Genomic DNA, 27876 nt, shown 5'->3' with positions numbered 1-27876 from the left:
TTTTTTTTTCCTTTTTTTTTTAAAGGAAAGATATGTTGCATATTCAGCATTTATATAATATAAGAAACGTAGTGTTTAACCATTAATAATAATAAGTATCATATTACGATCGGTGGGGATTGTCCATCGTTCAGTAGCCAGCACATAATTTCATTATACGACATTACGATTTATATGTTTGACAATAAAAGACTATAATTTACGTTTGCGTTATTATTCACATTAATGATACACAACATAGAATACCGATACATAAGCCAAAAAAATCGGCTGTTAGCTATCAATATTACTTCAGATCAAATTGTAAAATTACAAAATGTTTTTATAAACGTTTTGGCCCTTGATACCATAAATACAAATTTATCCATGTTGCATATGAACATGTTCATGTTGGCCACTCCTGGTCTTCATTGCTTTTAACTATTTTAAACATTTCATAGATGTTAATCTAATATTTTTTCATATTATTTTAAAATTATGTATGATGGAAAACTATGAATGGGCACAAGTTTTTTTTATAGATTTACATAGAACATTTAGAGTAATTTTACTTGAAAACATTTTTTTAATCTACTTTTAAAATATAGCAATTTCAAAAAAGAAAAATGTAATTATTATTTTGGATAAACCACTCCCACGACAAATATAACAAAATAATTCTGTTATAGGTATCTACAATTTTAATGCAGCTGCAAAATATAAATTAATTATTATATTAATATAGCTCAGAGCTCTATAATATTAATTAAAAACAAAAATTACAATGTTAGATTGTATAAATAATACTGTTGCCAACTGATATGTTTGATAAGTTTTATGATTATAATTTTTTTTTTTTTTTTTGGGGGGGGTTATTGGGCCTTTAAGACCATCCCGTCTCACAACCAAGCTTCCATCCTTCTCTATCCACTGCTAGATTTCTCTAATTGGAACAACCTCCCAACTGCTCAACGTCCTTATGTTTCACAACATCTTCCCATCGCATTCTTGGTCTTCCCAGAGGCCTTTTACCTACAGGGTTTTGTTCAATCACTGCATGTTAAAGTGGATTTTGGATCCTCCAAGCGTGGCCAGCCCACAGCAGTCTTCTGCTTCTGATTACCTCCAATATGTCCGCACTACCATACAGTATTTCCAGCTCTATGTTCTTTCTTCGTCTTTGACCGGGCCATATATTTTCCGCAATACTTTTCTTTCAAAGACCATGAATCTATACTCGTGTATTTTTTTAATTGACCATGTTTCCGATCCATACAATACAACCAGTCGTATTAAGGCCGTATATAATCCTTCCTTCATTCTTCGCGATACTGCTCGTGAGCTTAGTACCTTAGTCAGTCCATAATAGCATCTATTCCCAGCTGGAATTCTTGCTGCTGCCTCGTTAGCTACATTATTTTTTTCGGTAAAAATAGAACCTAGATATTTGAACTGTTCTACCCTTTTAAATTCATAGTGTTTTATTCTTATGGACTGACAGAAAGGTTACCTTCTACTCAAAAACATATACTCCGTTTTTTCTTCATTTACACATAGTCCTACTTTTGATGCTGCTTTATGCAACCTACTGAATAAACTCTTCAATCTATCCTGAAACTCTTCCATCAATACTATATCATCAGCATAAGCATGTATGCCTATCGACGTGTCTTGTAGCCTAATACCCTCGTTAGGCCCAATTTTCATTTCTCTAATTACCTTTTCCAATACCACGTTGAACAGAATCGGCGATAGCGAATCACCTTGTCTTAGCCCCAAGTTCACTGTAGCCGGCTCAGTTATTGAATTTCCTACCTGAACCCTTATCAAAGTCTCCATAACACTGATTGATACTAAATTGACCAGCTTTTGTGGAAAATGAAATTCTTTCATAATATTCAGTAGACTCTCTCTATGAATACTATCATACGCTTTCTTGAAGTCCACGAAAAGTGTATGAATACGTATATTATGATTATAATATATAATATTATATTTTGATAATATAATCAAACTTGCTTTTTCTTTATTTTACATAAACTAAAATGTCTACACTTTACAGCCATGGTGATAGAATTAATTGTAACATACTGATTGGAGGGACAATATCAATTTAGGGTCGATGTGCATCACGCAACTTGTACACCCGGTAATTGCAACACTGTTTTTAGTGCATATTTCAACAAAATATTTTAAGATTTTTATAGATACTTTTAAAACTTCTAAGATTTTAACTACTATCTTCTTTTATGTTATGTTATTTGGCTGGTTTTTAGTTGTACAGTCCACGCTCTGCTGATAAGTAATTATAAATAATAAATAATAATAAACTTTACCATAATCCAAAACTTTAACTTTATAAAATTAGTGAATACTATAGATTGTAATAAAAAAAAAATAATAAAAACTTACATCATTATGTTTAGGCATTTCAAGTGGATGTAACAACCACAAATATAACGCTTGGTTAAAAGCTTCTAACATAATGGTTGGTATTTGTTTGTTACTGAAACATAGAAAGTTTTTTTTTTTAAGTATAATCATATAAAATGGATATTAGTTTGTATACTAACCTATAATTAGTTTCCTTTGCAAATTCAACAATAATTGAATAAACAGATTTACATGAAGGTACTATGAAAATCTAATAACATACAAACATCAAATAAATTTACTCTATCAATTACCAACCAATTTTAATTTTTTTTTGTAGTTTCACTTACACAACGATTATCATCAAGCATATGTTTATCTAGAACTAATACAGCATAAGCAAACCTTGGCAACTTCACTTCATACTCGTCCAGGGTCTTCATACCATACCATGGATCAAACTGAAAAAAAACCAATAAATAATAAACTAATTTTATGAGCAATCAAATTGTGTTATATATAACCATTAAAGTGTTATTAAAATATTCAATTGATATTATATATTATATTATTATCATATTAGATTACTATTGATTGGGATAATTTACTAAGAAGTACAAACCTATATTGAATTTTTTTGTTAATTAAGCTATTGGAATGTATTTAATTTTACAAACAAAAATATTAAGTATACCTTTCAAAAAAACATGTAAATGTTAATCAACATTTCCAAATACTTTTTTTCCTAAACAATACACAGAATGATTTTTTAAATAGCGTTTATTCATTATATTTTTCAATATGAACTTTTTTGAACAATTTGGTTTTTGATTACTTTGAAGTATTTTTAATGAGTTCTAAGCCAAATGATCAATTTTCTGATTATTTATTAAATAATTATATAAGTAATGACGCTGCTTTTCCTCCAAATATATGGGCTGCTGCTACAGCAGATTTGAACAGAACGACAAATGCTTGTGAGTCGTTTCATTCCAATTTTAATAAAAGTTTTAATTCTAATCATCCTCATATTTTTATATTTTTAGACTAACTTAAACAAATTCAATTAGAAAATTACATAAAAATAAATAGTAAAATGAACCACATAAATATAGAAATTCAAAATCAAAAAAAAAATATATATACATGCAAAATATAATTAGAAAATATAAAAATAATGAAATATCTATAGATGATTATGTAGAAAACGTGGCTCATTATTTTGGGGATTTTAGCAAAAAAAAATAGTATGGAAGTGATATTTTGACTCGTATTTATTATTATAATTATTACTATTTTAACAATTTTTAACATTTTATATGCTATACAATATACACGACTTATAATAATATGTGCTAATTATTGATGATGATTTTATTTTGACTCGTATTTATTATTACAATTTTTAATATTTTACGATTTTTAATACTCATATATAAATATATATTGTTCTAATTATTCATTATGATTTAATTTTACTATAATATTATGATTGTTATATTTACTTTTATAATTATTACTATTCTTACGAATATACATGATTTATGTTGTAATTATTGACTTAATATGTGAAATACATATTTATTTGAAAACATACTTCTAAATTATAATGTTTAATCTATGTTATGTCAGTAATAATATGATTAATAAGGCACATTCAGAAATTTGTTTATTAACAGTAATACATTTTTTCGGGCGGAATTTACATGTACCTTATTTTACCACTAGTTCATTTTGGGCGGAATTTACCATTTTCGGGCGGAATTTACATGCGTCCGAAAATACAGTATCAAAGACAGTAAAAGGATCAACGGGCTTAAGACAAGGAGACGCTCTCTCGCCCATACTCTATAATCTAGTGTTAGAAAAAATGGTTAGAGAATTAAATGTCATTGATGGAGCTACAATGGGTAACACGACAATAAGATTGCTAGCATATGCCGACGACTTAGTCCTATTGGGAAATAATTTAGATACTGTGAAACAGCATTGTAGAAAATTAATAAATATTGCAGGCAAGTGCGGGCTTAAGATCAACGACAATAAAACGGAGTATGTCATAATTGGACGGAGATGTAAAGAATACCAACAAGGAGAGGTTATGGAGATAGACTACCATAAGTTTAAAGAACGCCACATTTTAAATACTTAAGATCCATAGAAACACAAGACAATGACCTTAAGATATAGGTAGATACTAGGATATAAATGAGAAATAGATGTTATTTTGGCATAGGAAGTATGTTTGGCTCGAAAATCTTATCAACAAAACTAAAAATTGTACATGACCCTGATAAGACCAATAGTTTTGTATGGTTCTGAGAGGTGGACTCTAAGAAAGGTAGAAGAAACGAGACTTGCAGACTGCAGTGTTTAAACGTAAAATAAGAGTTTATGGACCATGTATCGATTCTGACACTGGAAAATGGAGGATACGTCATAATGATGATCTGAAGAACTTGTTTCAAAAACCAGACATTGTTGCATAAATTACAAGGAAAAAATTAATGTGGACTGGGCACGCTTGGAGGAACGATGGTTCATTTATTAAGGCGATTATTAAAAGAAAATCCGATTTGGAAAAGACCGTCAGATAAACCACGGCTAGGATGGAAAGATCGTATCAAAAAATATGTTAAAGATGTACAATGGAGAGAAATTTATTGCAGGAGATGATGGCGGCAAATATGTTTGCAGGGATGGTCTTGAAGGCCGTAACCCATAAGAAGAAGAAGGGGCCCAAAGATAAATGAAAAAAATATTAAGTTAACTCAAGATTCCTGGCTCGGGTGCCAATTGAATCAATTTGTGAACATTGAACCATTAGTTATAAATATTAGTATCTATAATCGATAATTGAACATTGTAATTATTGAGGCCGGTGATTAAAATAACGCTATATTTAGTCGATTTAATATCTTTATATTTATGCCATAAACCAATATAATTATATTATATCTATTAGCCGTGATCGGCAGTCGGTACTGATGAAACAAAAATAGATTTATGATTATGATAATTTTCCAATAATAAGGTACACCCATACACTGATACGAGTGATACACACAACATACAGACACGCACGTCGCACTAAGACACTCCACACTCAATACTCAAACGTCTCAAACTTATGCTCGTTAATCTCTGTATTATATGCTATATATAATTGAAAATTTTAAAAACAAAACTAAGATCAACTATCAGTTAAGAACATCTAGAAATGTCCTTATATGTAGAAGAAGATTTAATCAAATTTATTCAAAAAGATGAAATAATTGAACAATTAGCATCTTCTAGTCAAGAATTGAAGAGATAATTGTTTTAAATAATATTATATTATATTGTATTTACTATTAAAAATTATTATTTTTAATTATATTATATATTTTATTTGATTATTTAATCATAAAAAGTATTAATTTAATATTAAATGTACTTATGCACACGGTAAATGCAATTATATTACCTTTATATGTTATAAAAATTATAAATATAAAAATCCCTTTTTTTTTTGATAAGGGCACATTGAAAATTACTGTGCCAGAAGCCCAATTATAAGCCAGACCTTATATATTAAGCTAGACCGATACTGAATAAGAACAAATATTTAGGAACTTAAGTTACAAACCTTAAACAAATGATTTGTGGGACAAAAGAAGTCCTTATGGAACAAATATTTAGGCGAACAACATTTTTTTTTAACAGAATAAAATCGAAACTCCTTGGTTATGATCATGCACTAACAAATAATTTAAATTCAGCCGAATTTGTATTATAAACTACGTAAGTGACCTGTTTTCTAAACAAGTAAATAATAAAAGTGAATCAATTTAAAAAAAAAAAAAGACTTTTACTGAACAATTGGCTAACATATTTTAAATTTATAATTATTTTTTTATTTTTAAAGTCGGATACAAAGTCAAATAATAGTAAAATATAACACCGACATATCATCCCGTCAAAAATATTATTATTTTAATGAAAGGGCTAGTTATAACCAATATTTGTCTAGGTTTTTTTATTTATTATACTAAAATCGTTAAATATAAATACTACCAACTAATATTTATAATCAATGGTAAAATGGTTGCTACAATTTGACATTTATTTTATAGAAATATGAAGTATAAATGGCATACATAATACAGATACATTTTACAAAAAATACTGAATGAACAATGTAAATCTAAACTAATTAATTATTAACTAAATAGGACATAATGTTGTAGAACTCCTAAGTTGGTTCACTGTCTATTGGATTTTGTACTATGAAAAAGGCTTAAGTTAAGTAATTATATATATATATTACTAAAGACTAAAGAGTTAAGTTATAACTTATTAAACCCAGGCATGCAAGAAAATATAGACTATACACTCAATTTTTACCCTTGTATAGTCATCTTTTTGTAGTAGCACTATAAAAATTAATAATTTTCAAGGTATACAACAAGGTAGGTTCCATTTCAATTCAGGTTCCTAAAATTCCATCTACCCACTTGTTAAATACCACTATAAAATATTATGCATAAATTAACTACCTAAATATTATTTTTATAAGTGTATACACATAACACTAACATATTGTTATAATAATTTAATACCATTAATACCGAATTAATACCTACCTAGCTAGCAGTACACCCATACATCTTGAATGTAGATATTATACCTACCAAATTAAGACACAAACATCAACTTTCGGGAACTCCATAAGAAATCCTCGCATCTTCAACAACAGCCGACAATACACTGATCAAATGCATACACGAAACTGATATTCAGTGACGCATTTGAGGGGGTAGAGGGTTCTAGCCCTTCCCCTCTCGAACCATTAGCTATGCGATATGTATATGCTTAATATAGTTGTGGTATATTATGTTAAGTAACTTATACTAATATATTCAAACTTATACAAACTTGTAAACGTTAAGTACATACACTTTTTGTACATTATAATAATTAATGTTATAAAATTCTTTATAACTAATAAGTGTTACTTTATAAATAGGTATTTAAAATTATTTTGAAATATATATATAAGTATTCTGTGTATTTCTAAAGAACCCAGCTACAGTAAGTACAATATCTTGCTGGATAAAATACATCGATAAATATTATTTATCTTATGGGGAGATAAAATCACATGAAAACTTGAAGGTACCCAAACGATACTTCAACAATTAATACTTCCTTCCTTTCGAAATTTTCTAACTACTGACCATTAAAAATAAAGTCTTATTTACATTATACCATATTTATATGTTGACGACTATAACTTAGCAACAATAACAAATCATCACAATACCATAATACTACATAATAGCTATTCGTTGTTCGTTTATAGGAGTAGGGATTTATGATTTCGTGGAAATATTTATTTTAAATAACTGCGACGAAAGGAGGAGAATAATAAGTAATAACCAATATTAGACACAATACAGACCCATAACGATGACCTACAACAACGACCGTAGCGATTGGTTCATCATACGGGACGGGTCTTTGGGGCTGCAGACGACGACACCCGGCAAGACCAACGTCCGGAAATGGCTGGCAGGCCTATTCGTGCAGTCGGTGCGTGCGGGCGAACAGTCACTGGAAGACGGTCACCTGGCTACGGCGGCGGCTATGTTTGCAAGCGCCACGCTGCTCACCGACCAGTCGGAGACCTTCACGGAGGCCGTTCAACGCGTGTACCCGTGTTATTTTTATCGGTTATACGAACACCGAATGGTGACTATGGGCTACGGACACCTGTTCCCGGACAACGTGACTTCCGAAACCACCGGTGCAACAATACGCGGACGTTCACCGATCGGTCACCGCTTTGGCGTTCGTTTAACCGTCCCTGCGCACCAACTGCTATCGCCGTCACCGATGATAATACCACTATCGCCACCACAATGATAAGGCAAGTATACAAAAAGCAAATAAATGCCTACCATGTACTATGTAGCTTATCAATTTATTAAATAAGTTAATTATTCAAAGATTGCTAACAAACCATACGAACTTCCTAAGTACTACCTTCCAACTTCCAGTTTGATTACACGCAACTTTAGATGAATAAAAACTAATTAATAATAAGTATTATTACTTGTGTTAATTGTACTGATAGCTTTAATAGTTGATTTTATATTTCTTATTTCATCATAAGATAAAAGCAAAATTCATTTTTTATTGAAATTTATGTTTTAACATAAAATTAATAAATATTTTTTTTTTGATTTGGTTTTAAAATAGCTAAATAAATTAAGCGTTCAACTATTCTGGTACAACTCTAAACAAGATTCTTCGCGTTCACACGGGTAGATCACTTAGGTCTTAGACTATTCTTATATTATGTCCTACTAAGGTTGAAAAAAATTTGATATATCAATTTAAATTTTAGATAACTCCCTCTTCTTCCCAATATATCCATAGTACTTTGTCATGTGATTTGTAAAAAAATTAATCTACAGCTACTTATTAATAAAAATGGGTATTATTACCTATTGGGTAAGTATGCACACACTAGAAAACAAATAATATTCTTGATCTCATAATAAACATAAAAAATATCACAATTTTATCAAAAACTAATTTTAGAACCTATCAATTCTGATTAAACATAGCATCTATATTGAAACTGCAGAAAAAGATTCTATTACGTGTACAATATGTTACGCTCTGCTGTGCAGAAGCTGTCGAGAAAACCTTGACATTGTCTTTATGATGTAAGTGTTAAATTTGAATTCAATGATAAACCATTCCATACGAAAAATGATTCTGGCGTCCATCCTTTAATATTACTAAGTATGATATATTTAAATTGCTAGTATAGTAATTTATTTCATTATTAGAAAATTCCGTTAGTTGAATACATTTTTACAGAAAACATTGTGTTTATTATTATTATTACATTATTTTATTGTTATTGTTGTTACTGTTACTGTTATTATTATTATTATTATTTTAATTGCCAACTACCAGTAGAATGGTGTGAATAAGTTTGTGATATAAGCAATAGCATCAAACTAATCAATTTTTTTTTCTAAATTATCACTGTGACATTGTGTATATAAAATGTAATAATAAACATAAATGTTTCAAATCCCAAGGAAAAATAATTTTGAATTACAACAAATTATTAATACTAACTAAAGGTTTTCAAGCTGTATTTCATGGCTATCAGAAGTGTCAATCATTATTGTTAAGTACATTAAATAATGTACTTACTTACATTTGTAAAATTTATTATAATCATCATTCATATGTGAGCAGTTTAAACTGTACTCAAAAATTGGAAAAGCCCAAAAATGTTGCACTCAATAAGGTCAAAAACCAGTGGTATAAGCTATTTCAATATAAACTCACTTCATTGTTCTTCTTGCCATTCTTTGACCGTTTGGTAGCATCATTTTTCTTATCTTTGTTGATAAGTGGTTTACTCATCAGTGATATTGCTTCATTAGCTTTTACTTTTGCAGCTCTTGAATCTAAACAAATAAGTACTAGTATATTCTCTGACAAATAAATTATTCATATATATATAATAATATAATATATATTATTGGTATATATTTTAGTTTTTGTGTATAATTTAAACTTTAATGAATTTACCTATTGTGCTTTGGAAAATTGAAAATATTCAAAAAAATATGGGCAATTTTAATAAAAAGCAACTTCTAACATAACTTATATGCTAGTATATTTAATCTTATGAGCTTACTCTGTAACCTAACCAACGGGAAGGAGAAGTGCCAGGTATGCGGCCGTTTCAACCGCGACACCGGACTGTGCAGGTTCAAAAATTATTCATGTAATACATGCAGGGTAGCGGGTCATTTGGCACTCATGTGCAAAAATAAAGGTAATAAGCACAAGTCACAAAATAAGTTTTTGACAGAAAATGAGCGGTCAGGCGATCACGAATCTAGCGTAGAATTAATTGATTCTTTTTTTACAATTTACGATATTTCCCGAGATAAGCTTAAAGTAGCTCCGTACCGCGTAAAATTAGTGATTGGAGGTAAACCTATATCATTCGAAATCGATACCGGTTCGGTGCATAGTACTATTTCCGAGTCGACGTTTAAAGCGCTTATAGGTCCAAAGGTAATCGTAACTAACGATGTGGAGTTATCGGATTACGTTGGTAATAGAATTACACCGATAGGCTAAGTAGCGCTCACGGCCATGTACAATAATAAAGCATTCAGAATATGGGTATATATAGTGCCAAACGGAGGACCACCAATACTCGGTAGGAACTATATATCAACGCTCGGTATTAAAAACGTGTTTGAATGTATATTTACCGGCGCAGAGGATAGCGTTAAAACAATTTTAAAGAAGTATACAAACGTATTTAGCGAAGAGCTAGGGACATTCAAGGGGTACAAAATATCCCTTACAACAAAGCCGGGGACCACGCCAAAATTTTTTAAACACCGACCAGTGAAGAATAAAAGTCGAGGCTGAAATAGAACGGTTGCTGGCCATCAACGCTTTGATACCGGTCGACCACAGCGAGTGGGCAACTCCCGAAGTTCCAATTTTGAAAGAGGACGGTAGCGTCAGGCTATGCGGAGATTTTAAAATAACCGTAAACTCCGTATTGGTCAGTACAAATACCCCCTGCCAAAAATCGAACACCTTTACGCCAGAATAGCGGAAGCGAAATATTTTTCAAAAATAGACCTGAAAGATGACTATCAGCAGTTGGTACTCGACGATAGTTCACGCGCGTTAACGACAATAAACACAATAAAAGGTTTATTCAGGTACACGCGCGTCCCATTTGGACTGAAATCATCGGCGAGCGAATTTCAGAAAGTGATCGAAAGTATCACAAAAAAGGTTGAGGGGGTCGAGGTATTCATTGACGATATAATAGTATCAGGTAGGACAATGTCCGAACATAACATACGTTTGGAACAACTTCTAAAAGCACTCGGTTCAGCAGGGCTGAGGGTAAGAAAACGTAAGTGTACCTTTATGCAGACGGAAGTCGAATATTTAGGTCATAAAATAGACGGACAGGGCTTGCATACATTAGACAAACACACAATCGCGATTAAAGAGGCTGCTGCACCCCAAGACAGGTCGGAACTAAAAAGTTTTCTAGGGTTGGTAACATATTACATTAAGTTCGTGGAAAATGCGACACGAATACTAAAACCGTTGTATGGCCTTTTAAAAATGGGGGCAAAATAGTCATGGTCCAAAGAAGCGGACGAGGCGTTTAATAGCATTAAATCGATATTATCGTCCAAGCCTGTACTCGACCACTATGATCCGTCGGTACCGATTAAACTAATGGTAGACGCGTCATCTTTCGCTATCGGCCCAGTCATATCACAGGTATACGGCAACGCCGAAAAACCAGTAGCCTATGCATCGCGTGTCTTATCTGAAGCAGAACGCAAATACCCGCAAATCGAAAAAGAGGGATTAGTGATAATATACGGTGTTCAAAAATTCTTATGTAAAATTACTTGTACGCACGAAAATTTACTTTAATTACCGACCATAAACCACTCTACCACATTTTCGGGGAAAAGAAAGGTATACCAATTTATGCGGCTAATAGACTACAGAGGTGGGCGTACGTACTCACAGCATTCGACTTTGACATTTCGTTCGTTAAATCAGGGAAAAACGCAGCGGATTTCTTATCGCGCATAAGAATAGGCACAGCAGACAGAGTGTCTACGGCGCCACAGTGTCTAAACTTTATATACGACAACTGTCCGTTTAACGTTAATCGGGTCAAAATAAAAACACAAACACGAATCGACAAAATCTTATCACAGGTAAATATAATAATAACACAGGTGAATGGCCAACAGGCGCGGATAAAAACGAATCGCTTAAATCGTATTACACGCGACGTCACGAAATTTCAACCGAACAGGACTGTTTGATGTGGTGATTATGCCAAGTAAGTTCAGGGAGGCCCTGTTGACAGAATTGCACTCCACGCAAGCGAGAATGAGCTGCATGAAGGCGATCGCGCGCTCGTATTTTTGGTGGCCAGGGATCGACAACGATATTGAAAACACGGCGCGCAAATGCGAAGATTGTATACAAATTAGACCCGCACCATTAAAAGTAGTGGTAACGCCATGGAAGTGGCCGGAACAAGTGTGGACGCGCATACACGTAGACTTTTAAGGGCCTTACAAAAATAAAATTTTTTTAATAGTAGTCGACGCGACTTCAAAATGGCTTGAAGTGTTTGAGGTAAGCACTAGTACGGCGTCAGTGGTAATCGTAAAAATGCAAGAACTTTTCGCTCGTTTCGGGGTCCCCAAGTCCATTACCACCGAAGGAGCCAAGTGTTTTACAGGTACGGAATTTAGCACGTTCTGCGTAAACGGGAGCATATAACACTTGGTGGGAGCTCCGTTCCATCCGGAAACAAACGGGGCAGCCGAATCAGGGGTTAAAATAGTGAACAATTTCTTTAAGAAAAACCAAACCACCAGCCCGACGCTATTACAGAAATTCCTGTTATTTTACCGCAATACACCGCACTCGGCAACGCGCCAGACACCGGCAAAATTATTACTAGGACGTAGCACTCGAACACAGTTCGATATTCTGATTCCCAGCACAAAGGACGTGGTTAATGATCACCAGGATTCCCAAATCAAACGTCACGGTAAACGACAGCATGAAATCCAACAGGGAGACACAGTGGCCGTGCGGGATTATCGGACGAATGAAAATAAGTGGTCGATAGGGACTGTTACGAAAAATGTGGGAAAACAAGCGTTTGAGGTGGATATTGAGGCGGGCACTTGGAAGCGACACATACACCAGACCATTAAAATACCAAATAGGGATGACTCAGGAGTGTTGGAAGTCGAATGTAACCAAAACCCATCCGACCCAAGGGGGGGACAAGTTCCAGAGGAGACCGGGGAGGATACGGACGGGCCAGACAGGGAACCCGAGACAACCTCTACCGGACGTTCTCGCCCGACTAGAATGAAAAGATCGCCCGACCGCTATACAACAGTAGATTTTAGGAAATAAGACCGATACTACACGTTTATATACATGCATATATTTTTTTATAGTATAGAGAAATTAGCATGTAAAATATGATATACACGACACAGAGTATTATATAGGTGTTATACACAAAAAAAAAATGTAAAATTAGATATAAGTTTTAGTCAGTAAGTAGAATAAGCACGGTTATATAAACTCAAAAGCGAATCAAATTATTTAATGTTAGGGGAGAGGTGTTGTATATCGTACATCGATACAGTACTATTGTCAACATAATAATTATCTTCCTTATTAACATATTTGATAATAATATAGGTACGCGGTGGGGACTGTCCACCGCGTACGACACCGGTCGGCACGCACACGACAGTCGACGTTACGGTTTCATAATAAACTAATATACGTTCTTTAATATAATAATATCGTACACATTGGTATTGTTTATTCCTAATAGTAGAATACAACTGATATTTCGAAAATATATCTGCCTTACCACTTGTAAATACTTTAGTGAATCTCCTTATAACCTTTGCTCCATTCTTAAACACTTCGGTCCTCGAGACCTTATAAATACTAAGATATAAAGATGGTGGGATCTTAAGTTGTGTTAAGTATACAAAATATCTGTAAAATCTAAATCCTGCATTTAGTCTCTTATTTTCACTCTCAATCAATTAAACTCTATAATTCACTTCATTAGATTCATATTGGAATACATGGTAACGAGGTTGTCAACAATCTTGCTAAATTTACATCTAATCTAATTTGCCCTTCTCTTACTCATCTACCCCAATCAGATTGTATCCCTTTGTTAAGAAATTACATCTCTAATCTTTGGTCTTCTTGGAATAACATATCTGCAGACTTTGCTTGACATATGGATACATTGTTAAAAAAACTTGATTTAATAACTTAAACTTACATAGACCATATATTGTACAATTTCATTGTTTACGTATAGGGCATACTTTATTACAAATTCACTCTCTCAAACTTGGCTTAAATGTATCTCCTTTTTGTACGCATCATTCCAATGAATATATATGTCGTAGGCATATAGTCAAATCAGGCATTTTATTAAATGCCTAGGCATATAGTCAAAGAATTTAATGTTTATGCAACTTTACTATCCGCCAAGACATTTAGTTAAATGCCTAGTCATTTAATTAAATGACAAGGCATTTGATTAAATGTCTATTTCATGTCAGGCAAATAATAAAAACAACATTTTGTATTATTTTAAAAATTTAAATATATTTTCTATCAGTTATTTATTGCTATTTTATGTATAAAAAAGCTATGTATTATTTATTAATATGAAAAACACATTGGTATATGAAATAATATGTTTAATTTCGTGTGCATTATTACTATTGTTTTAAAAATGAAATCATAAAAAAAAAATTTTAAGTTATATTATAATTACAAGGTTTTGTTACCTATTACTTGTTGTTACATGTTGTTATTTGGTGGCATTTGCTGGAATATTTGAGATTTTTCTTAAAACATAAGCACCAATTGGTTTGACATTGCCGCTTTCCTGATTGACTGACATTTAACAAAACCTTGACCGTTGTAAATTGATAAGTTTGCTACTGCTTCACGTATGGACATATACATTTATTTTTTTTATTTTGCTGTCTTCTAAGCCATTATTTGACATTAGTATAAGTTCTTTTCTTAAACACCAATTTTTTATTATACTCACTTCTGTACCAATTTGATAAACGCCGTTCCGAATGTCAATCACTAACCCATTAATATTTTGACTATCGAAAGGTCCTCGGTCTACTTTTGGAACACTTAATACTATTTGATCACCAACCTTTAGTTCTTTAAATTATTTTTTCACTATTTTACGGTACTCAATATAGATAAGGTTCTCATACAACCAAGGTAAAAACCAATGGAACTTTTATTTTTATTTAATAAGAATTTATAGTACTCACTACTCGTACTATAGACTATGCTGACTATAGCCTATAGGGTATACAATACACTCGTACTATTATCTACGTCTATCACATCTAATTACTTATTACCTGTATATATTTATGATTTCATTTTTAAAACAATAGTAATAATGCACACGAAATTAAACATATTATTTCATATACCAACGTGTTTTTCATATTATTATAAATAATACATAGCTTTTTTTATACATAAAATAGCAATAAATAACTGATAGAAAATATATTTAAATTTTTTAAATAATACAAAATGTTTTTTTTTATTATTTGCCTGACATGAAATGAACATTTAATCAAATGCCTAGTAATTTAATTAAATGTCTAGGCGGATAGTAAAATTGCATAAACATTAAATTCTTTGACTATATGCCTAGGCATTTAATACAATGCCTGATTTGACTATATGCCTACGACATATATATGACCTCCTTTATATTCTATTTGATTGCCCAGCCTTGCAGGTAAAAAAACTTATTTCATTTAATTCGCTTAAAAAGCTTAGTATTTCTTTCAACGTTATTTTAAAAACTAAATCTGTATCAGTAATACAAATTGTAATCACTTCTATAATGGAGAATAGATTTATCTATTTATATATGTATATATTATACACATATCTATTTATATAAATAAAAATGAATGTCGCTTTTTTTTGCACATGTAATCTTTAAAATTACTAATCCAAATCGATTGAAATTCAACAAAGATATTCAGCCAGATCATGGGAAGGTCAGTATACATATGTAAATCACAAAATATACCTCCAGGCTACAGAACGTAAAGATATAAGGTTGTTACTAGTGGTCCTCTCTAACGAATTAATATTACATATACATAGTAATGATAATAATGTATATAAATAAATATGACTCAATGTTTTATAAAAAAAAAAAACTAATGGGATGCTCTAACGGATTAAAATTCAAAAAACATGAACGATATAAATCTCTATAAATAAATATGAAAGTCGTGGTTTAGATTGTAGCATTCGGATCCATGGTTGATACATTTTACCGCATGTTTTAAGTATGTTTAGAACGAAAAATATTTTATTAATCAAATTAGTATATGCAATTCGATATTTTTGGATCCAAAATATTTACTCTGTAACCAATGAGATAATCCGAAGGGTAAATTTCAACCATTTAGATCAAAGGTTTTCAACGTGATCTATATCGACCCCCTGGGGTCAATTCTGACCTACAAGGAGTCCATGTCAAAGAAAAAGCTAATTGGGGGTGTATCATGTGTATAGGGGTCCACGAGACTTAAAATTTTTAACGAATAATTTTAACAATTATGAAAAATATGTGTGCGATAATGCGAACGATAAAGATTATTATAACGAGCATTGTCAATAACGACTAACGGAGTCAAAGGTGAATATCGGAATGTTAAGATAAGTTGAATTAAAAGTTACTAAAAAAAATTATTAAATTACACATTACATATTCAATCGTATATTTTTAAGTCTCGCTAATAACCAATAAGTATGATAAGAATGATACGATAAACACGATATCGGTCAACGCCGATGTTGGAATATACATTACTGTAAGTTTAAAAATTTAGTTCATCCGTGACAGTCGATTACCGATTATACGTTGTTTGTGACTTTTCAAAGTTTTACTAATTCATAAATCGGTTAATTTTAGTATAAATATAACTGCTATTAATTATGGATGAATCTAAAAAAAATTGTAGGCAATATTGCATTGATTATTTGAAGTTCGGCTTCATTCCATCATTTCCGGACAAAACCCCTACCTATGTGTCAAGTAAACAATTCCATATAAGCTATAAAAACACCTAGATGAATTTGTAAAAATTCAATTTTAGGGGGTCTACGAAAATGGAGAAAATTAGCACTTGGTGTACGAGGAAAAGTAGTTTGGGAACCTCTGATTTAGATCATGAATTCGAGATATTATCAATTGAGAAATCTGAAGTAGAAAAATTTCAAAGTGATCTCAGTACCATAAAAAAATTTGAGTGTGAACTCATCAAATAAAAATACATACTTGATGTTAAACAAAACATAACAATAGGTAATACTTAAAGTTGTTGTAGTCATGACCCAGACAAATAATATAATATATTGGTCTAATAATTGCAGGTCAATAAATATAACTATACAATTTCATAGCTAATCAACTGACCACTAACGGCCCAAGCACAGACCGGGTAACCTCAGCTAACTGTAAATATAATACACTGTTAATTTATTATATTTTGTATTTTATAGTATTGCATTTTTTTTGAGTTATCAGTTGTATAGTAGTGGTTTTTAAAATAAATAAATCTAGGTCCTATGGTCCAGCAATGGCTTGCTAGTAATTAGTATGTACTACAATATTTTTTTTAAAGTTGGATTAGTTACAAAATTGTGGAAATAAAACCCATGCCATGGAAGGTATTGACCAATATTACTCTTCTTTGTTATGTTCAAGGTAATATAACATTAATAATAATTATGTATTAAATAAAATAATACACAATTACATACTGATAAATACAAATATACAAGATACAATAAATTTGCAATTTCCTTATAAGCATAATGCTTGGTTTGGGGAGAATTAAATGCATTAAGTCCTTACTTAAGAAGAGTTTCTAAATATATCAAGCCGGTTTGGAACTGCAGAAATTATGAACTTAGGATAATTATAATTACTATTAAGTCCAGTGTCACGGTGATGACTAGACGCTAGTTTTGGCAGTTAAATAATTTTATAATAATAAACATTTTTTTTTCTGATTACACTAATTAATAGCACACTTACAAAGTTTTTCATATCCAAAAGCTTCAAAAATACTACGGTCTACATCATCAAAAGGTTGATGATTATTTTTGGAAATTTTTCTATTTTTAACGTATTGATCATCATCTGTAAACAAATAAAACATAGTTTTCATTAATAAATATAAAAAAAATATTATTATATAAAACAACCATCTGTATTATGTTCATCATCAGATTCTATTTGATGATTTGACAAAGGTATTGAATTTGATGAACTTGCACTTCCACATGACCAATTTCCATTAATAGATTTCGGAACTGAAACATAAAAAAGAACAATTTTAAAAATATTAATTTTTATTAACATATAATGAGCGCCCACTATACAAATTTAGTAAATTGCAGTGTCAGCATTTGTACTAACTGGATAATTATTAGTTTTAGCAACAAATATTGTAGAATTACTTGATATTTTTAAAGTAATTTAACAGGGTTGTATTGGTAGGAAATAACATTAAAGACAGATCATATATTATCATAATAATCTTTAATTAATAAAACATTAGTGTCTTACATTTTTCTAGGAAGCACCTACTCAGAGCATTAAATGATAATAAATGTATGTTTGATTGTACTAAATAACAAAATTACATTAAAAACTATTTTATAAATAAAACATCAACAAATTTAAATTACAAAAATCAAGATACAAAAATGTAAAACAACATAACCTAAAAATATAAAAATAATAAGACATAATACTAAGGGTATAGTTAAATATAGATCAATATCATACTCTTTTGCCATATCATAAACTACACTATCAAATAATTAACGATAATCACAATTGATGTATTATATACTGTATATTCATGTCTATATATATGTGTGCATGTATGTATATTGAAGTTATCTGATTTAAATTTAAGAAAGTATGTATAAAAATAATTAAAATTGGAACTCACTTGGTTGATAGTTACTAATCACTTTATCATCTTTGTCAGGGATAATATCTACAACATGCGATTTCTTTTTATTATCATTTTTAAGCTCTCTTACTTCTTTGACACAATTAACTCCTAAAATCATTAAAGATGAATAAAGGTGCAATAATTTTAGAATAAATAAATTTAACCCTACCATCAGCAACATTATTTTTATGGTTATTAATATTCTTCTTACTAATTAATACAGTTGTTTCTATTGTTGAAGTAGCAGTATCAGAAAGATTACTATTATTCAAAGTAAGACTATTGGAAGTTAAATCTGAAACAAAAAATAATCTTTTAAAACAATAATAACTTATTATTAATTTTATATACATATTCGTAAATATATTTAAGTTAATATTTAAGTGTATGATATGAGAAATGCATGAGAAACATTGTGATTAATGATGTTTGAAAACACAATTTTCATCAAACTGCACTCTATATTTAAGTGGCATCAAAGAAATAAAAAAACCCTTTACCGATTCAAAACGAAATAAAATAATAACAGATAAGATAAAAACTTAACAATATTGAAGTCTTTAATTTAATTTTATTAAATTCCAAAATTACATAATAATAATAATTCTAAATGAACAATACATTTAATTATAACATAAATAAAGTCAGTAAACTGCACAAATTTAAAATTGAATCATATAAAGTAAAATTCACAACCAATTCAGAACTATATTAAATAATACCAAGTATTGAATATAATAAAATATGGTTATTAATTAAATACAATTATTTCAAATGTAAATCACCTAGTAGAGAGTCACCAACTACATTAATTTCGCTGTCACTATTTAAATCTACATCATTTGACTTTTTCTTTGCATACTTTTTAAACACTATTGAATTATGTTTGTGATCAACTCCTATAGGTAATATAATAAATTAGAAATATAACAGTAAAATCGCCATTAATAATTAATTCTTACGCTCATTTGCTTCGCTTCTTCTGACAAACATAACCATATTATTTGACTGAGTTGTTGATGTCGAGGTTGATGCTTTTCTGCTGCAAAAATTATCTTCTCCTTTTTAAAAAAACATTATTGATCAGTATGTATGTTTAAGTCATCAATAAATCAATATTACCATCAGAAATATCATTTTTATGTTCCTTAGTTTTTTTTTTTGTTGACATTGACGAACTGCAGGCTTCAGGTTGATAACTTTCATTAGATATTACATCTGAAACAGTTAAATTGACCATGTTTGTTGATAGATTACAAACTACAAAAACATAATCTTGACAAGATGTTAACATGTTGCTAACTATAACATTATTGAAAACATGTTACTCGCCTTGTTGATAGTCAGCTTCAAAATGATCTTTATAGTTAATTTTTAATGAATCCTTAGACTTGGTTTTTAGAAGTTTTTCATGAACTTTTAATTTTTTTAAATAATTAACTGGTAGACCTAGAAATTATATCATAATTTAGTAATAATAACAATATTATCATCACTAAAGAACGGATTTTTAGGTTTTCGCATACATTTTTAGGCGTAATGGCAACAGGGGTAAATATTCAACTATTCAGTACAGAATTCATAAAAGAAATGTATTTTGGATATCATAATAAGATTAAAAAATAAGAAACCTATATTTCATAATTTAGAATATATTGTATTTTTGATTCATAAAAAAGTCACAATTGTTCATTTCTGAATCGAAATATTTTGTCACACGAAAAGCTTAATGTATTTAATTAAAAAAATGAAAAATGATAGAAATTGCTCGATATTTTGTTTGTGATTGAACTGAAAAGTTTTTAATTTGTGTGATTGCTTAAATGTGACTAAATTGAAATGATTTACCAAAGAAAATGTATGCAATAATTATTTTCAAGCTAAGACATATTATTACATGTATGCAATACATGGATAGTAAATTTAAATATTATAAATTTATAAGTGTATAATGTTAACTATAACTACATATTTTACATAATATTGATTCTATTGTAACTTGGAATACAGATTTTAAAATTATTTAAAGTAAAAAAGCATATTTTACCAGTTTGAAGGTTATTAAGAGAATATTTTAAGGTTTTTTAGAGCACATTAGAATCATACTTTAAACTTTTAAGGACCTAATAATCCGCTCTTTACAATCATCACCATCAATAAATAATCATTACACTCAGTTGATTTGTTGTCTTCATTAAGTATTATCTTATCATTAGCCACTATTGTTGATGTTGATGCTTTTGATTTCCAATGATCTAAAAATAATAATTAGTTTATATCTAATAAAAATTATGAATAAAACAACAATACCATCAGAAATTCGACTTTCACAATGATTAGCTTTCTTTTTTTTATTCATGACATTTGTTGTCATTGATGAACTTGAAGAACTACACGCTTCAAGTTGATGACTTTGATTCATAATAAAACTTTCATTAGATGTTTCATCTGAAATTATAAAATCGTAAAAACATAAAATTGATGGAAACTGAATTAATTTTAAAATAAAGGATATGTGGATTACAATTATTGTATTTTCTGTAATTATGATTCTACATTGAAATTGGAAGAATTTGTATCTATAGTCAGAGTCAGTATTTTGTAAATTATATTTATTTGTATTTCAATCAGTCATATCAACTATTATCAATACTTAGATAGTATCGATTCCCAATTATAACCATCTGTTCTAGATTATAAACTGTTCTGGAAGTAATGATTACCGATTCCAAACAGTTTTTGATACTAGTTTTTGAAATTGATAACTAAATTTGGATTTTGAATTAATAACCATTTTGAAATTTTGGATTAATTAATTTTTTTGATTCAGATTATTTTTGGAATTGATAATCAAAGTTGTATCAATTATATTATTTTACCAATTAGTTTTATTATATTATATTTACTCTGGTTTTGAATTATTTCAATTACTTTTAAAGCGAGATTAGAAAAAAAAAACACAGAAATAAAAACAAACAATTACAGTTTTGTATTTAATTTTACCATATTGATAAAAATAAAAATTATTCACCTTCACGTTGACAGTCACTTTCAAAATTATCTGTTGCATCATTTAAAACTGCATCTTTACAATTGTCTTTAGACTTGCTCTTTAGTAGTTTTTCATACAAATTTATTTGTTTTAAATAATTAACTCCAAGACCTATACAATGTTATATTATAATAAATTAGTATAAAAACAACATCATAGTTTGAAAGGCCTTAAAAATATATAATGGTCAGGAGAGGGGGGCCGATACGGTCTTTGAAATTCCAGACCAACATTTTAAATTTTGAACAATTTTGCCGACACCTCATCAGTATTTTCCTGAACATAATAACAAAATTTAAATAATCCTTACCCTTGGTTAATTTTCTTTCTCTGTCATAATTCATCTTTTCGTTTGACCCGGTTGTTGATGATTTTCCTCTCAAAAAATGATATTCTTAAAAAAAAAAAACAATTTATTGGTATGTATGATATAGTCATCATCATCATCAAAAATCAGCATTACCATCAGAAACATTATTTTTACAAATTTTAGTTTTCTTTTCTTTAGTTCTGACATTTGTTAAGATTGATGAACTGCAACCTTCAGGTTGATAACTTTCATTAGTAATTACCTCTAAAAATATATAAATAAAAGTTGTAACATTTCAATTAAATTTTAAAATAAGAAATATACCTAATTACTAAACTGAACACAACTTCAAAAAGTTATCCCAAAAGTAAAATTAACATAAAATCAAAATTAAAATTAAAAGATCACAAAAATAAAATTCTAATTACTATTTTTTATTATACATTTTTTTTTTCTTAATTTGATTGTATGAAATTGAGAAGGTAAAAATGTTACTCACTTTGTTGATAGTTAGCTACAATGGTATCTTTATTATTGGTTATAAATGCATCTCTAGACTTGCGTTTGAGACATTTTTTATATGTTTTTGATTTTTTTGAATCATTCATTGGTACATCTATAAATCATATAATTTATTTGTAATACAAAGCAACATCATTACCATCAATAAAAGATCCTTACCCTCAGTTAATTTGCTGTAAGTCACATTTCTTGACGTAGATGAACTTGAGGAACTACAATCAACTCCATCATCTGAAATTTAAGAGAAACTCTTATAGCTAATTTTACTAATTTTAATGTAACACTTAAAATATAATGTCAAAGAAACTTAATAATGATATCCAGGAAATATAAACTATTTCAATATAAAAATTAAACCCAAACCTATAAAGTTAACCAAAATTTTACTCACCTTGTTGACAGTCTGTTTCAACATGATCTTTATTATTTATTTTAAACATACTTTTTAGAAGTTTCTCTTGAGCTTTTATTTCTTTTAAATAATTTATCGGTGAATCTATAATTTATATCATAAATTAATATTAACAACAATATAATCATTATCATCAATAAATAATCATTACATTCAGACGATTTATCGTATCCATCAAGTATAATCTTATCATTTGACTTTGTTGTTGATGTTGATGCTTTTGATCTCCAAAGATTATCTTCTCCTAATATCATCATTAATTAGTTAATATAACATAAGAATCAATAAATTAACATTACTATCAGTAATTTCACTTTTATTTTCTTTAATTTTCTTTTTTTTATTTGCCACATTTGTTGATGTTGATGTTGATGACCTTGAAATACTACAAGCTTCAGGTTGATTATTTTCATTTAAAATAAATCTATCATTAGTTGCAATATCTGAAATAAAAATATTTAACAAAATTAAATAAATAGCACTTGTAACTGAATATTAAAAATCAAGTTTAAAGTAATAATATCTGACAGTTTTACAATTCAATATTAAACAATTTAAATTTCATAAAATGAAGGTTTTTAGTTTAAAAACCAAAAAAAAAAACAAAAACAAAACCAAGAAAGATTACTTACCTTGATTAAAGTCTGTGTCGAAAAAATGATGTTTTTCGGCATTCATTTTCACTTTCTTGGACTTGCTTTTAGTATATTTTTCATGTACTTGTGATTTTTTTAAGTTATCAACTTCTAATGAAATACATTTTAATATTTTAATTCAATATAAAACTTTATATTACTATGGACAAGAACAAACAAAATTATTACCCTTAATTACTTTGCTCTTGTTATAAATATTTTGTTTGTTTAAGTAGCTTATTGGTGTTGATGAACATTCTTTTACTCTTTGATTATGGTCTTTAAAATTAAATATATATATATATATATACATATAAATTTATGAGGCTAAATATAATAGTTAAAATTACATAGATGGTAATACCTGTATTTTCACTTTTACGATCTTTAAATTTATATTTTTTGTTAGGCACGTATGTTGATGAACTGGAAGAACAGCCAGTTTCATAATCATCAATTTGGTTCAAAGAAAAATTATTACTAGAAGTAAGATCTAAAACAAAATATATGACCATTTTAAATTAAAATCAATGATTGTTAAATAAAATTAATATTTAATAAAAATTAAATAAATGATTACTCAAATGAAAACATTACTTTAAAATTCATTGAAAAGTTAACTTAAATATTAAAAGTGAAATGAAAATTCAAAAAATTAAATGACATTTATTTAATTTTATATAATAGTAAAATTAAAGAATATGAGACACCTTGCACATTGATGGTAGCAACCGTATCACTATCATCGGAATCTATACACAGGTCTTTTGACTTGCTTTTTAGAAGTTTTTTATACATGTCTGATTTTTTCCTGTAACTTAATGATAGACCTATAAATAAAAAACAGTATAAAAACCAGTATTATTGTCACTACCAATAAATAATAATATTCACCCTTAGTTGGTTTGTATTTTTCATAAATATTATGTTTTGACTCATTCCTTGATGCTAATGATTTTGCTTTCCGAACATTATCTTCTCCTACAGAACATTATTTATTTATATGAAATAATAATTATTTACTTCCATCAGTATTAATTTTTTTATGGTCTTTAATTTTCTTTTTTTAAATTGATATATAAGTTGAAATTGTTAAACATGAAGAACTAGAAGTTTCAGTATCATTACTTTGGTCTAAACTAAAACTATCTTTAGTTATAAGTTCTAGAACAAAAATCATGACCGTAAAATTATAAATTATACGAAAAATAAAAAATTAATTAAAATGGTTTAAAATAGTATCAGATAAATTAATATTCAAATTCGAAAAATTAAAGCTCATTTATTTTATTCCATTTTATTTATCAGAATCTATGATTTTCAAAGAGTTTTGAATTTTTTAAGTAATAATCTCCAACACATAAATTATTATAAAATCAGTATTAAAGTCACAATCAATAAATATTCTTTACTCTTGCCTGATTTGTATTTTTCATAAATATTTTTTTTCTTTGACTTAATTTTTGATTTTGATGCTTTTACTCTCCAAACTTGATCTTCTAATTAAAATATTTTAAATTAATATTTTAGATGAAAGAACAATAAATATAAATATTTATATACTCTACCATCAGTATTTATTTTTTTGTGTTTTTTAATTTTTTTTTTTTTGATTATCACATTAGTTGACAGAGATGAACTTGAGGAATTTCCGGTATCAAGGTCATGATGTTTGCTTATATGACAACTATCACTAGATGTAAAAACTGTAACAAAATATTTCAACACAATATTGTTATGTTTAATAATTGTAAGAAAAAATCCATGTAATTATGGCAACTTATTCCCTTTGTAAATACAATAGAACTCGCTTAAGACGCTCCCATTTAAACCGCATAAAACACTGTTTTCCGTCGGTCCTAACTAGACGTAACCTAGACATTTCCTATACTAGTCAATTTAATAACCATCTGATGAGTTTAGGTTTTTTCTCTCTAATCTGATAAAACAATCTTTTGTTCAGCAGATTATGATAAATTTTAGTTGTTTTGTGAAAAAAATTGAAATTTTACCCGTTTAGTGTAAAACTAATGCACAACCGATTTTTCGGACCGACTCAACATTTTGAAGAAATACGAGGAAGTGTCCACCGAGAAATAAAAACAAAAGGATATTTCTAATATACTTTCACTTAAAGAACTTTGTTGAAAAATGTACGGGAAATAGAACAAAGCGGCATGTTAGGAGGGTGTAAACGACAAAAAGTAAAACACAGGAAGCATGAAGAGTTGGAAAATGTTTTAACGGATTAAATATGTAAGACATTAACATAGCGCCCTCTATGTAAAAATGTTTTTATTGTTAAATATCAGTCTAAATTAAGAGTTGTCACTTGTACTTTATTATTTGTTTTATATTCAATTGTTAAATGTTAATTATTAACTATTATTTATTATACTCTATTATATTATAAAAAACTGTCAGCCATAATATAACCTGTAATTTAATTTTTTTTTTTCGGGTAATTATATTTATTTATATTGTTTTAAGCATTATATTATTATGTATTTACGTATATTGTATGATTCTTAAAGCTGCTCATAACTTAATAAATTATAAACCGACTCCCAAATTCAATTACAATGTATACATACAGAAAATAGGTGAGGAGATAGAAGGAAAATTGTTTGTACACGTTGTTAAAAACGGAAAAGATGACTTTAAGTCTGCTGGTTTTTCAAAAGATAAAATATCACGGTGTGATTACTGAGGGTGTATAAAAATATTAAAAATTCAAGGTATTTTTGTCCAAGTCCTCAGTTAAAAGTGCTCCCAATTACCGATTAGTGGTTATTGTTAAGTAGAAATAAAGATAGATGACAATATTAAGAAGGAATATTTTAATGAAGAAGAGAACTTCTGCTACGATGAACTTCTATTAGAAAAATCGAACTCAATGTTAAATGAAACCATTCCGTTAAATAATATTGATGAATAAATATATTATATATTTAAATAAAGAGATAGGACTACATTTAGTCAAAAATTGCAGTAGAAGGGATAGGACAATTTGAAGCTGAATGCAGTAGACATATAATAAACAGTGATACAAAAAGGATTGAAGAACTTCAGTTTTTTTGTGGATGGGTCATCTAAAGATTGGTATGAATCAAATTTTAAGAATATTGGTCTAGTGGATTGGAATGAATGGAAAAAATCTCTTCTCGCAGTACTTGTAGATAAAGGCTGATTTAATCTAAAAAAAAGCTTATAGCCACAAATATCTAGGTGGTTCTTTGGTGGACTGTGTTGTAACAAAAGAAATATTATGTTTGGAAGCTGAAAGAAATGGAACAGAAACGTCAAGGATAAACATGATTGTAGTTGGATTACTGATAGACAAAAACAAAAAAAAAACAAAAACAAATTAGACTGAGAAATGATAACGACTATTGAAAAACTGTTTACCAAGCACGGGAGATTAGAAAACTCAGTTAGAATGAAAAAAAAGAAATTGAGTTTACTACAAGTTCAAATCTAAAGACTGAAAAAATTAAAGATAAATCCAGAGGAACAAAAAAAGAATATGTGGTACATTTAAAAAAACCTTGTTATATGTGTGAAATTGGTTGGCGTAATCGTAATCATCCTTCAACAGAATGCAGAAATAAAAGTATATATACCTCTAAGATCAAAATTAATGCAAATGAAGCAGTTGATGGTAATTTTACTGATCAAGTAGCAGACACTATGACATGTCTTTAAACTAAAATTCCCAAATAAATTAAATTCATTGATTAACATATTATTAATTAATATACATGTTGATAAAAATATGAATATAAAAGCAGTATATGTCAGCTGGTCAAATATTAGTCTAGTAAATCAAAGTGTTGTAGATATCTTAAAATCAAGTTTAAAAAAAAAAACAAATTTGCTGTCAAGACAATCAATGGATTTAA

The 27876-nt window shown here is 29.0% G+C and overlaps 1 protein-coding gene across 12 annotated transcripts in view; it reads right to left on the bottom strand.

Annotated features, from left to right (window-relative positions):
• LOC111036841 (protein PF14_0175-like) overlaps positions 1 to 27876 on the bottom strand; it is a 77753-nt gene that overhangs the window by 11042 nt on the left and 38835 nt on the right. For 5 of the 12 annotated variants that reach the window (XM_022319073.1, XM_022319069.1, XM_022319070.1 and 2 more), the window contains 29 exons: positions 25543 to 25680; positions 25393 to 25473; positions 24869 to 24955; positions 24685 to 24804; positions 24339 to 24467; positions 24164 to 24253; positions 23972 to 24085; positions 23639 to 23782; positions 23491 to 23583; positions 23319 to 23423; positions 23087 to 23158; positions 22905 to 23021; positions 22559 to 22669; positions 22406 to 22489; positions 22075 to 22206; positions 21354 to 21491; positions 21215 to 21298; positions 20376 to 20492; positions 20166 to 20261; positions 20006 to 20104; positions 19829 to 19942; positions 19213 to 19338; positions 19038 to 19151; positions 18283 to 18390; positions 18113 to 18217; positions 9709 to 9830; positions 2703 to 2813; positions 2553 to 2623; positions 2392 to 2485 (listed from right to left, as the gene is read on the bottom strand). In XM_022319073.1, coding sequence (XP_022174765.1) covers positions 2392 to 2485; positions 2553 to 2623; positions 2703 to 2813; positions 9709 to 9830; positions 18113 to 18217; positions 18283 to 18390; positions 19038 to 19151; positions 19213 to 19338; positions 19829 to 19942; positions 20006 to 20104; positions 20166 to 20261; positions 20376 to 20492; positions 21215 to 21298; positions 21354 to 21491; positions 22075 to 22206; positions 22406 to 22489; positions 22559 to 22669; positions 22905 to 23021; positions 23087 to 23158; positions 23319 to 23423; positions 23491 to 23583; positions 23639 to 23782; positions 23972 to 24085; positions 24164 to 24253; positions 24339 to 24467; positions 24685 to 24804; positions 24869 to 24955; positions 25393 to 25473; positions 25543 to 25680 — 3116 coding nt within the window. The remainder of the gene's footprint in view (positions 1 to 2391; positions 2486 to 2552; positions 2624 to 2702; positions 2814 to 9708; positions 9831 to 18112; positions 18218 to 18282; positions 18391 to 19037; positions 19152 to 19212; positions 19339 to 19828; positions 19943 to 20005; positions 20105 to 20165; positions 20262 to 20375; positions 20493 to 21214; positions 21299 to 21353; positions 21492 to 22074; positions 22207 to 22405; positions 22490 to 22558; positions 22670 to 22904; positions 23022 to 23086; positions 23159 to 23318; positions 23424 to 23490; positions 23584 to 23638; positions 23783 to 23971; positions 24086 to 24163; positions 24254 to 24338; positions 24468 to 24684; positions 24805 to 24868; positions 24956 to 25392; positions 25474 to 25542; positions 25681 to 27876) is intronic. The other 7 variants (XM_022319077.1, XM_022319074.1, XM_022319072.1 and 4 more) reach the window with 7 other exon arrangements.

The sequence above is a fragment of the Myzus persicae genome, unplaced genomic scaffold (assembly GCF_001856785.1).
Source record: "Myzus persicae strain clone G006 unplaced genomic scaffold, MPER_G0061.0, whole genome shotgun sequence".
Classification (NCBI taxonomy): Eukaryota; Metazoa; Arthropoda; class Insecta; order Hemiptera; family Aphididae; genus Myzus; species Myzus persicae.
This window is presented reverse-complemented; position numbering and strand designations above follow the sequence as displayed.